The sequence below is a fragment of the Ursus arctos genome, unplaced genomic scaffold (assembly GCF_023065955.2).
Source record: "Ursus arctos isolate Adak ecotype North America unplaced genomic scaffold, UrsArc2.0 scaffold_39, whole genome shotgun sequence".
NCBI lineage: Eukaryota > Metazoa > Chordata > Mammalia > Carnivora > Ursidae > Ursus > Ursus arctos.
In genome coordinates this window covers 616,152-628,748 of record NW_026623055.1, presented here as the reverse complement: position 1 = coordinate 628,748, position 12,597 = coordinate 616,152, and the positions used below count along the sequence as shown (strand labels likewise).

At 46.0% G+C, this 12,597-nt stretch overlaps 1 pseudogene and 1 gene segment (V, D, J or C); both read right to left on the bottom strand.

Moving 5' to 3' along the window:
* Positions 1-7,440: 7,440 nt before the first annotated feature.
* On the bottom strand, positions 7,441-7,948 carry LOC125281866 (probable non-functional immunoglobulin lambda variable 5-48; annotated as a pseudogene).
* Positions 7,949-12,025: 4,077 nt separating this feature from the next.
* On the bottom strand, positions 12,026-12,524 carry LOC125281865 (probable non-functional immunoglobulin lambda variable 1-50). The segment is given in 2 exon segments: positions 12,026-12,354; positions 12,467-12,524. Coding segments are annotated over 2 exon segments (387 nt in total).
* Between the last annotated feature and the right edge of the window lie 73 nt (positions 12,525-12,597).

The following is a 12,597-nucleotide window of genomic DNA, read 5'->3' as shown; positions in this document are numbered from 1 at the left end:
TCCTATCATTGTGGATGTAAGATAAACTAGTAATTTAATTTTCAGAATTGTTTAGTAATTTTTAATACAGATGGTGTATTTTGAAACAGAAATAGTAGAAACCATCCAAGTATAATGTCAAGTATTGCACAAGATCATTTAGTGGTGGGGGGACCAAACAGAATACATACTGTTATGCTATCCTGTGTCTCTCGATATTTCACTGGGAGCCCATTGTAGTCAGGGACCGTAATGCTCAGGTCATACAGTTTCCAGGCCAAATTACAAATCTACGTCCACTGGGCACATACTGTCCCTCACTCTGTCTCCCAGCATGCATTGTGCCACAGCGGGATGTTGTGACCACCAGTGGACTGAGATTTTGAATCTGTTTCTCAGTGTTCTTTGGTCTTCAGTGGGATTTGGAGAATGATTGAGTCAAAAGATGTTATTCTCATGGCACTCTAAAGAGATATTTTCAGAAATAATTCCATAAATATAAAAGAACAGATGCTTCTCAAACATCAGCGTTCATACAAATCTCCTGGAGGACTTGTTAAATGTAGATCTATGAAAACCAACACAGGTTTCAGATTTAGAAGGTCTAGGATGGAGCATCGCGTTTTTATCAAGCTTCCAATTAAAAAAATATTAATTTCCCTCCCATTATCAAGTAAATGAATAGAGTTATAATAGTCCTTCTTGGTAGCAGCACATTGAATCTCAGTATTAATCCATATATAATGGAACTGAGCCCCCACTCAACACTGTAGGCAGGTGGAAGGGGAAGCACAGTCTGGGAGGGTCACACTGGAAAGATGGACACACCCTGAGATACTCAGGATGGGGCACACTTGGCCATGAACCTAGAAATGGGAGAATGAGGCCAGGGGGCTTCCCTTCCCAGGGTGCTGGTGACCATAACCCCCTCCTTTCTCTCCCGCCTCTGAGGCTGAGCCATTCTGAGCACTTGGGGAGGTTCTGGCTGCACTTCCTCATGGATGTAAATCACTGTGTAAAGACCACCACCCACAGACAGCAAACAGCAATAGTCGGCCTCATCCTCACACTGGACCATCCTGATAGTGAGGATGGCTTTGTTCCAGAGATGGATCCAGAGAAGTGCTCAGGGACAACAGAGGGGTGGCAGCTTGTGCTGTAGATGTGCATGCAGGGGGCCTGGCCTGGGGTCTGCTGGAACCAGCGACGGGAGTTACTAGCAGAGACTGAGAAAGAGCTGAGGTCACAAGTGAGTGTGACTGTCCCTCCTGGAGACACTGACAGGGATGGCTCCTGGATCACCACAGCGTGAGAATCTGCTTCTATAACCAACAGGAGAGAAAGGTGTAATGGGAAACAAGAAGCACTTGAGACCCTGCTTTTATGTGCCTCCCACAGAGTCCTGACCTAAGTCATATGCAAGGAGCCCAAGAAGAAGCACCAACTAGGCCATGTTGGGGACCCTCACAGTGTGCGGCCCTCACAGAATCTTGAGCTGGAGTCGGGTGTCCCTGGACCTTTTCATGTCTCCAGACCTATTAGGAGGAGAAGGTGCTTCATGCAAATAAGCTTCTTCTCTCTCTGTGCCCCAGGGTTCCCCATAGGACCCCTGGGATATCTTGAAAGGAGAAGATGCTGTGACCTCACACATTCCAATGACTGCAGGGTGACCTGGGACACTAAGTGTCAGGGGGGCATCTTTCACCAAATCACATCCTCAATGACCTTGCTGACCTCTGTCCCAAGGTTCATTGTTGGGAAGCCTGAAAGCTGAATGAGGAGATAGGTGTGTGCTCCATCTCCTGGCCCTGCTTCTAGGTTTCCGCAAATCTAACCCTGGAACATTCTCTTTTCCCAGGGCTACTCCTTTTTGTCTCCTGGGAAGATCTTAGCAGTCAGTCCTCCAGAAATGAGGACACAGGGAATCTCAAAGCCCATGGCTGAGGAATGTAGGGATGGTGGTCTCTTCTGACTCAGTCATGGACCCTGTCTGCAGTTGCTAAGCGAGAGTCAAACAGGGATGGGGGCAGCACACTGAGCAGCCCCGCCAGGCTGGGGCAAACACCCTCCTTTGTTCTAAGAAACCATCAATTATAAGAAGTAGCTTCAATGTACCTGCAAGTTTTGTGGATAAAAGACAGAGGGTCACCATGAAATCATGAGACAGTTTGCCCCATCAGGTATAACAACATATGGACATGTATGTCTTTATAAGAAATGAAAAAGACACTGGAAGAACAAGTGGGTGTGACCGTCATGGAGGTTTTTGAACTCCAGTTCTGTTTGTGCTCTGCTGAGGATCAGAGGGACTGGGAAGGCTGGGGAAGGGACTGGGTGGAAGGAGGAGTGGCAGGGGGGTAAAGTGTCTCCAGAAATAGGGAAGATGTGGCTGAGGGCTGGTGTTCTTTTGAGATATAAAAATGATTGGTATTCAGTTTGGAACCACTACTAAATTGTTGGTTAGTTAAATCCTGCATGATTATTTTCCCTTTCTCTTCTTGTGTTTGAGAGCCCCAACTCATGTCAGAGAAAAGAACGTGTACTAAGTGATGTTCCTATTACACTAATGCATCCCTGACACTTTAGAATACAATAGATAATTTCATATCTATCAAATTTTGTGGTGAGGAGCAGTATTCATACTCAAAGGTATTTGGAATGAATGAAAAAGATCAGAATGAAATAACAACTGTGATATGATGGCAGATAAAGGGCTCAGGCACCTATGACATGTTTATTTCATCATGAGCACATGGACGTCATAACTAGCAGCAAGGGTCCCTGAGGGTGCCCCCCTGGACACATTTTCCCAGGCATTCCCCAGACACCAGGGTCCTATTCACTTTCCTATGGGTCAGGTCTGGGTGGGATCTGCAGCCAGAGCAGAATGGTGGGGTTGATAGGCTGGACATGGGAGAAACACCAGGATCCCAGGAGCCCCTCACATGCAGGAAGTAGAAAGAGCAGCACCCCTCTGGGTCCTGTGTGGTCCTGCATGAGTCAGGGAGGAGCTTCCTCTGGGCAGGGCTTGTATCTCTGAGGGGATGCTACTGCAGGCTGACCAGGTCACTCTAGAGATGTGTGTGTCCCCTGCAGTGTGTCTAGTGACTCCACTGCTTTCTTCCAGAGAGGGTCAGGGAACCAACACTGGGAGCTCAGGAGCTCTACCCTGTTTGGGCATCTGATCCACGGTCCATGCCGCATCATATCTGATCCCCCACATTCCATATTCCTCACACAACCCAGTCTCAGCCCAAATTCTCCCTGATGCTCAAGGTCAATTTTCCTAAGATAAAATGGATTTTTTTTAAAAAGATTTTCTTGTTACGACAAAGAGAGCAAGAGCAAGAGAGCACAAGTGGTGGGGGGAGGTTAGGAGAGAGAGGGAGAAGTAAGCACCCCCTGAGCAGGGATCCCCATGAGGAGCTAGATCCCAGAACCCCAAGATCATGACTTGAGCCAAAGGCAGACATGTAACCACCACCCAGGCTCCCCGATAACATGGCTTCTAGTAGCTCATATTTTGAGTCATTTGTGCAAATATTAGCTATGTTCATAAATGAGATTTTCCTCTAATTTTCACATTGGATACTCTTCTTTTGGGTTGTATTCCCTCCATTGATTTGCTAGAATGCAACACACCCTCTATTTTAATATATATATATTATAAACTATGTTTTTTCTACAAAGACTTAAACACTGTGGAGGGCAGAATGGGCCCCATCTGACCTAGGACCCTGGAACTCAGATCAGAAGGTGGCAGAAAGAATCGAGACAAAGATCTCTACCCAGATGACAGGAGTGAAAAGCAGAGCCAATGCCTTTGTCACCCCCCTATCTGTTCACTTTCCCCTAAAGGAAACTCTCTATTCACTCAGTGAGGAGGTAAAGAGAAGAATCCAGGCCATGGTGGAGAAGCCCCAGAGCTCTGCTTGCTGAGGCCTATTTGCTGGCATGGAGACAGTCCCTACCGCTGTGTGTCCTATCCTTTGCCCAGGGACCATTACAGCTTGAGTTCATAAAGCAAATGTATTTTTGTTATGTGATGGTCCTGTCCAACTATCTTTCCAAGAAAATCAGTTCTAGACAATTTACTCTGTGATGCAGTGGAGGACAAAATATGAGGCATGTGTGAATCTGAGCTGAGGGCTCTTGTGGCCCCTGGGGGCCCAGGTGCAGGAAAGTCACCCACAGTGAGGACCCTGCTTTTCCAAGTGTGCAAAGGTCAGTGATAGATTTTGCTGGTCTTCCTGGCCCGGACCCTGAGCCCTCAGGAGAAGCCCACCTCCGCCCCCTGCTGGTGTGGGGTTGAGCTATACATTTTTCCAGGTCACCAGTCCCCTCAGCGAGACAACTAACTGAAACATTTATGTTAGGAGATATTTCAGGATCACCTGATATTTCAGTTTCCTTCTGCCTGGCCCCTGGCTTCACAACTGGGACATAATGCCCTTGAACAAAGCTCAAGGCTTAAAGTCCCCCAGAGAAGCCCACTGGTTCAACCCTGGTAATAATTCTACTTGAGTTACCCTTACAAGCAGGCTTATTTGGATATTGTTGTTGTTGTCAGGGTCTCCTGCTGGTTCACCTGCCCCCGTGGTATGTATTTTGTCTTTATCGCTGTCTTTGCTGTGAGAATATCATGTTTTTTGTCCTTGAAAACTTCAATAGGTTCTCACTTATTCTTGAATATTACCCTCACAAAAGTCATTTTGTATTGGCTCCCTGATACATTTAGGGTATTTTTAGCCTACTTTTACAATTTTCTCAGTAAAAGGAATGATATTAAATAATATTACTATAAATGGCCTATAATATTGATATGATACCAACCACTGACAACCAACTCCTCTGTTCCACAGACACTTACTTCTTCCTGAATGGACAACTGATAACACTTTCAAGAATGTGGTCTAGTAATTATATATATATACACATTTAAATGTATTTCATATATATATGTATACATTTACATGTATTTCATATATATATATGTGTGTGTGTATATATATATATGTGTGTATATATATAATATATAAAACATAACATAATTATGCTTTTTGTGTAGTTCCAGCGCTCCATGACTGTCTTTCACATATAAACTATAATCAATATTTGTTTGAAAAGCATGGACATGTTCTAATTTTGATTCATAGTTTGTCATTATTCCATAGGATAATTTACCATAATTTGGCCACTTTTCCATGGAGAAATATTCATGTTGATCTCAATTGTTGTTATTGTAACATCTCTAAACTAGATATGCCTGGATATTCATTTTGGAGTGTATTAGTTAGATACTTTTCATTCATAATTGACTTCTAAAAATGTAACACGAATGCAAACCATATATATATTTAGTATTTGGTAAAAATTTTAAATTTATGCTCCAAAACTGATTCACCAACTTATACCCTCACCAAAAACGTATGGAGTTCCTACTCAGCACACTTATTACAGAGGATAAAATCAATGTTAATATTTACCAATTTTATCACTGAGAAATAATTTCATTGTTAAGTTGTATTTCTCCACTTTTGAGTGACCTTTCCTATGTTTATATATATTGATTTTAGGTATATTCTTTTTCTAGGGCTGCCGTAACACAGTACCACAGACTGAGTGACTTAAAACAGTAGAAATGCATTTCTGCTGTTCTCACACAGCCCCAAGGTCTGCAGAGCTGGCCGTGTTCCCTCTGAAACCTGCAGAGGCATTCTTCTTGCCTCTCCACAGCCATGAGAGGTATGCGGGTCAGTGTGGGCATTCGCCGGCTGCAGCTGCAGACCCACAGTCTCTGCCTCCACCTCCCCACAGTGCCCGTCCTGTCTCCGTCTGGCTGTCTTGTTACAAGCACACCAGCCATGTTGGGTTAGGAGGCCACCCCACCCCATTATCGCCTCACCTTTACTAATTACATCTGCGACAACCCCATTTCCAAACAAAGTCACATTCTTAGCTCCTAAGGGCTACGATGTCAATATATGCTCTTTGAGAGGATCCAATTTCATCCAGGGTATTAGGGAAGAAGAATCCTTTCCAAAAGTATAAATGTATGCAATATACTTGCACTGCACAGAAATCATACCTCTTGAAAACACCTCCACAATTAAGAAGACAGGAAACTACACAAGATTCCTACCATATTAACGCATGAGATAGATCACACAACAACTTCTCAGGTCCTGTAAATGAAAACAAATGAATACATAAATGCACAAACAAACCAGAGACCCGGACGGCCTTGCTCCCACACTAACTCCATAAATCATGAGCTTCAGTCGGAAGAAAAGTCAGTTCCAAAATATCTATGGGAAACAGAAGGGGAAGCTAGCAGTGGCCTGAACCATCATGAAGGAGAAAGTTCCCTGAGTGTGAAGACATGGGACAGCGAGGGGGAGACCCGAGCCCCAACCACAGGACGGGCATCCAGGGCGACCAGGGAGACTGGAGGTCTCAGAGGCAGTGCTGTGGGCAGATGGGGTGAGAACCTCAGGATTGGAGCCCTGGGAACACCACAGTGATGGGAAAAGAGGGGAAGGAGACATTTAGCATCGGCCAGTCACAGGAAAATAGCAAAACAGGAGGGAGACACAGCCCAACTCCCATGACAAGTAAAACAAAATAACTAGAAAAAAATTTTTAATTAACACGTAATATTATTTTTCAAACAGAATAAAACAACCACTGGCTAAATTATTTATTTTTAAGAAACCCCACCCACAAAAAACTTGATAAGGGATATTTGATATCAGAAAATAAAAATGAAAAATATTGAAACCCTTGAATATTTTATAGACCACTATGGAAACACAGATCATGAACATTTCAACTTCCTATGCATTTAAATTGGAAGCGTCCAGATAAATCAGCAAGTTCTCCTCGCAAGGGTGACATGTACATACATGACGTTATCCGCATATTTACAGACGGTGGCGCTGACGTCCCCACAGCAGTGCACACGCTGCTCCTGCCAGTGAATGGAGCAACTGCAATGGCGCCTGTTCTGTGGTTCAGTACCTGTGAAATGTGCACAGTAGGGAGCTGACTGCAGACGGGAAGGAACTAGGGGCCACAAAGTGGGGAGTCTGGGGGGGACATTGGTCTGACTGCTGGTGCATTGGGGGTTTCTCAGCAAGTGATGGAATTTTGTCAGTTTGATCATGGGGCTGGTGGCCAAAACTCCTACATATACGTAAAGTCACTGCATATTTATTATTATTTTTAATTTACCCCAAACCGTGGTGCATGTGCAGGTGGGCACTAACCCTCACCTAGGTGAGCTCCCAGGACACCTGTGCTGGCTCAGGCGACAGCATAGTCTGTGTGTCAATCCTCCCTCCTCCAGGTCAGGTCCTCCCACCAGGACTCTCTCCTACAGAAGCCTCCCCAGAAGCTTCTCAAGAAAAGAGACTCAGAGAAAAGACCTGCTGTTGGAGGGATTTTTATCTCACTTCCTCCTTATCTGAGATGCTGTGGGTAACGGTAGCTGCTCCCACCACCATGAGCTGTAGCACAGAAATAGTCAGCCTTGTCCTCAGCCTGCAGCCCGGAGATGAGCAGAAGCCCTGCATTGGCCGAGGCATCTTTGGAGCCAGAGAAGCGGCTGGGGACCCCGGAACCCTGGTGTGTATCTGAGTCTGAGTAGATCCTCAGCAGATACCGGGGAGGGCTCCCTGGCTGCTGCTGGAACCAGTACGTTTGGTATCTACCAACACTGAACCCAGTGCTGAAGGTGCAGGTGAGTCTGGTGGATGATCCCAGAGATGCAGAGGGAGGGCCGCTGGGTCAACACAGGCTGTGACAGGGAACCTGCCAACACAGTGTGGTTAATGGGACAAGAAACAGGGAGAAATTTATCAAGATGCTGACTTAGGAAGAGTGACTTTGAGAGCTGCCAGTTTCTCCGAGGCCTGTCCCTACCTGTACAATAGGAGAGGAGCACGAGGAGGACTGGGGTCCAGGCCATGGTGACACAGACACTGGTCCCCACAGTGGGCTGGGCTGACCCAGGCCTCCTTTTCTCCTCCACCCTCTGTCCCAGGAGGGCCTGTCCATGCAAATGGGCTCCACCCAGTGATGCCCAGCCCCTCCCTGAGCCCTGGTGCTGGAGCTCAGCTCACACCACACACTGAGGAGGATGGGGTTGGCTTCAGCCCTGGGGAGAGCCCTGGGAGGAAGCACCTGCCGAGACCACACACAGGACCCTGCTCAGGGGACCCTGTCAGGGCTGAGAGGACACAGCTGCTGAGTCCCATCAGGGAGCACAGACCCCAATTCCAGGCCAAGTTCCCTTCAGTGAAAGTTCCTCAAGGAGCAGCCAAGTAGGGACCACAGGGCAGTCCCACAGCGCCCCCTGTTGGTCACGGGCTCAGCAGTCCCTGTGTCCCAAAGCCCTGAGAGCCCAGCTGATTTCTGCAGCTCACCACATCCCTGTGGATACACACATCCGCGGACCAAGTCTTAGGGCATGTTTCCCCTGCTGTCTGAATGTACATCATTCCCAACAAACCTTAGGCAGCCCCAATGACATGAGGCAAAGAAGTATGTAACATTAATTGATATGATAATCTTTGCATGTTTCCAGACTCAAAGGGTAATTAACTTTTCTTAGGCTTCTCTAATCCCAAAGGACACAATTTGCTGTCAGATCTCCATCAAAAAGGAGGAAAGCACATATGATAACACACACGGGTCACAGCTCTGGTGGCCTGTTGTTGAGCTGCTGTGTGTAGATCTCAGGGAAGGCGCTGGAAGGCACCCCCTCATGCTGCTGGGTTTGCACTGTCCTATAGAGGCTTCCTGCACAACTAATACTAGGGACTATGTGGGCACTTATGTTTTTGTGAAACTGAAAATCTGCTTCAGATTTCTTTTCTCACTAAAAGCTGCTATGAATGTAAATGTTCCATAAAAGCTAAGTGATGTAAAGAGAACTTTCCAATGTTGGGCAGACCTGTACTATGTTTCCAATCTTTGTGCTCATTTACAGTAATTTCTCACTCCAGGAGGAGCCCTGTTCCATGGGAGATGGAAATATGTGCATATGTAATTACAGGACTTTCTAGACAAAGCTGGATGACCCAGCTGTGCATCAGGGCAGCTGTGTCACTGAGCAGGGGACAGTGGGGCTGCTTTGCAGAAATTGTAAGGGCTGTTTCTGGGAAAGGCATAGAAAGAGAATTTTGTAAGGATACACTCACTCCGTGGCCTAATGTTTCCCAGAGTTCACTGCAGGTTCACACCTGATAAAAGTCTCCATCCTTACAGTGAGACTAATGTTGGTGTTGCTGTATTACGAGTCTCCTGGAACTTCCCATAACCCCCAAGGCACAGGCCCTGGCATTTGATGTCTGCATTGGTCATGAGACTAAAATACTATCAACAAAAATGTGTTCACTGTTCACACCTCCCACTCTAGTTTTCATTTTCCTTTTACGGTTAACCTGGGAATTCAGTAAGTCTTGTGTCACTCTGATATACTTAGGATTCATTTTCCTTTTTATTAGTCTGGTTTTGTAGGTATTCTCAGTATGAGGATGGAAATAAATCCTTACACTGTAGAAGAGACCTCCCTCTTCTTAGAACTTCTTTCTCCACTCCTACATCAAGGGGCTCCCAGAACAAGGCATCCCACCAAGATCGAGGCTTCATGGTGTTCATTTGGTAAATGCCTTCATGGATTCACAGTAATAAAAAAACTGCATTTTCTCTATTTTTTCTGTAATATGAGGGCCTTCTTTGACAATGAAGGTTGGATTCCTAGGTTCTGTTCTCTAAAATACTGTGATGCATTTCAGCAACATTTCAATCAAAGAGTCAGAGGAAAACCAAAGAGAGAGAAATACAATCCATGACACATGAGAGTAAACCTTACTGGCCTCACCTCAGCTGACTACATCTGCAGCAACCCCATGTCCACATAAGATCACATTCTGAAATACAAGATTTTTTAGAACTTTCATCACATGAATTGATGAATTTACAGTTCAACCCATAACAATTAACAACCATGGTTTATTCACATTTTATTCAGATTCTCTTAGTTTTTACCTAATGTCCCTATGCTGTTCTAAGATCCAGTCCAGGATTCTCTGTGGCATTTAGTTGTGACGCTTCCTTCATCTTCTCTCACTGGGACACTTTCTCAGACTCTCCTTGTTTGGGTGACTTTGTCCACACTTGCTGAGCAGGGATCATGCCCGACACCCTTCATGCTAAATGTTTGCGCCTGTTACATGAAATCTCTGGGCTGGAATGTGTCTCTTCTTCCTCCATTTATGCATTTGTTCAAACAATGAACAATATGGACCATGGACAGCTATTTTAGGCTTTGAGTTATAACCTGATACTATTACATTTATTTGGTTGCTCACGTCTTTCCAGTTTTACAAAATGGAAGCATTTTAAGTTGGCTCCTGAGCTCCTTGACACACCCTGTCATGTGTGTGTCTGTGTGTGTGTGTGTGTGTGCTGGGTGTGCTGATGTGCTTGTGTTTGACTTGAAGGATTCTTCATTCTCTGACACTAGAAGGTGCTCCACACTCACCTTGTGGAATTCCTGGTCTGGGGATTAAGATTTCTCCAAAGAAGCCCACGTTTCCTCCAGGACAACAGTGTTAGAGAGCGGTATTTGGGACAGTGCACTTCATGGCTACAGGGCATCTCTGCTTGTTCTCCCGCTCAGCTGACAGATTGAGGACTTCTATATGAGTCAACTAACCTGGGAACGTGCACAGAGCAGTGACCGTTTCCACAGGTGATTATCTGTCTCCGTCAAACGACACAGGATTCCAAGCTACCAGCTCCAACTGTAACCCATGACCACATGCTTCACTCAAGCCTCCTTCCCTGGTTATGTCTGTGAACTTCCATTCCTAACGTGAGAAATCTGGCTCCACCACCACCAATCCACTGACTTGATTGTTCGATTCCAGGATGCAGTGCAGCCCCATAAACATAATCTGCCTTTTCCCCACAGGACACGAGCTTACCTACTAGAGCACAGAGCTCACACGCAGTCTCTTGTGATTTTACACTGACGGGTTCCACTCATGTTCACCATCACTCAGCTCAGCATGTCCCCTGAGCCCCACGCTGAGCTGAGCTCACACGTCTGTGCTGCAGGTACGTGGGTTTGTCACAGTCTACATGTCATCCCGGGAACCAAACCTCCCAAATGAGTTGTACCTGCACACTTTGGGTTCTGCCATGTGGCTATACAGTGTTCAGTGACTCTGACAGTGTCATAGTGTCATTTCAGTGCTGTGGCAGCATCTTATCGAATCATTCTGTTGCTCAGAAACATTTTCCTTTGTTCACATGATCAACTCTGTTGTCTCTTTTATCCTCCAAGAAACTGCAGATGTTTGCACTCTCTCCAGAGTGTTCGCTGCTCCCATATGTGATGTAACTTTAACCATACTATGCATTATATCCCTCTTTATAAATGTGCTGCCTATTTGCTGGGATCTCCAATCAGTTCCATGTTTTAGTGATTAGATATAAACCTGGAGTAAATCTCTGTGGAAAGAATTCTGGTTGCTATCAGTTTTTAGTGATGAGCAATGAAACTGTTATAAACATTCACGTGCACTTTTTTTCTATAGACAAAGTTTGGGGATTTTTAAAATACTTTTACAATTCTAAGTGAGCATCTATTTCTCAAAGAATCAGAAATAAGACAAAACTAGGCAGCAGTACAGTTTATAAACAAGTAGATAATAATTTCTGATGCTACAGGACTGAGTTATTCTTCAAACACCACATGGGGAGTGCTGTGGTCCAGGCTAGAAGTAAAACATTCCAGCTGATGAAACAAGAAATTTCTGTTCACATGGAGACTCTTTATTGAGGAATGGGCTGCTCTGAGTGACTCTGAGGACAGGAGTGACAGGAGAGCCTCGCTCCCTGTCAATGCCCCTGATGGACCCGGGCCCAGGGCGTCAGCAAAGGAATAAGGAGCATCACAGGCTAAGCTGAGCAGGAACAGCTGGCATGTGTCCCCCTATACAGATGAGCAAGTAGGTTTTTGTCTCACTTCCCCTCATGCCTGGAGCACTGTGTGAGCACTGAGACTGCTGTCCCACGATGCACAGTAATAATCCGCCTCGTCTTCAGCCTGGAGCCCATTGATGGTCAGGGTGGCTGAGCTGCCAGACTTCGAGCCAGAGAATCGATCCGGGATCCCCGATGGTCGGTTGCTATTACCATAGATGACCGTTCTGGGGGCAGTTCCTGGGAGCTGTTGGTGCCAGCTCACATAATATCCACCCCCGATGTTGGAACTGCTTCCAGTGCAGGAGATGGTGACCTTCTGGCCCAGGGCCCCAGACACGGAGGATGGCTGAGTCAGCACAGACTGGGCCCAGGACACTGCAAGGGGGAGAGACACAGAGAGAGTGATGCTGGGGTGTGCAGAGAAGAGCAGGATGCAGAACCCACATGTCCTCCCAGGATTCCTTTACTTGTTCCTGCCTCCAGTCACCTGTGCAGTGTGCGAGGAGGGTGAGGAGGAGAGTGGACCAGGCCATGGTGCAGGTCATCCCTGGTCCTGACTTCTGTGCCCCACTGCTGAGCAGAGCCTCCTCTAATCTCCCCCTTCCCCTCTTCATCCTC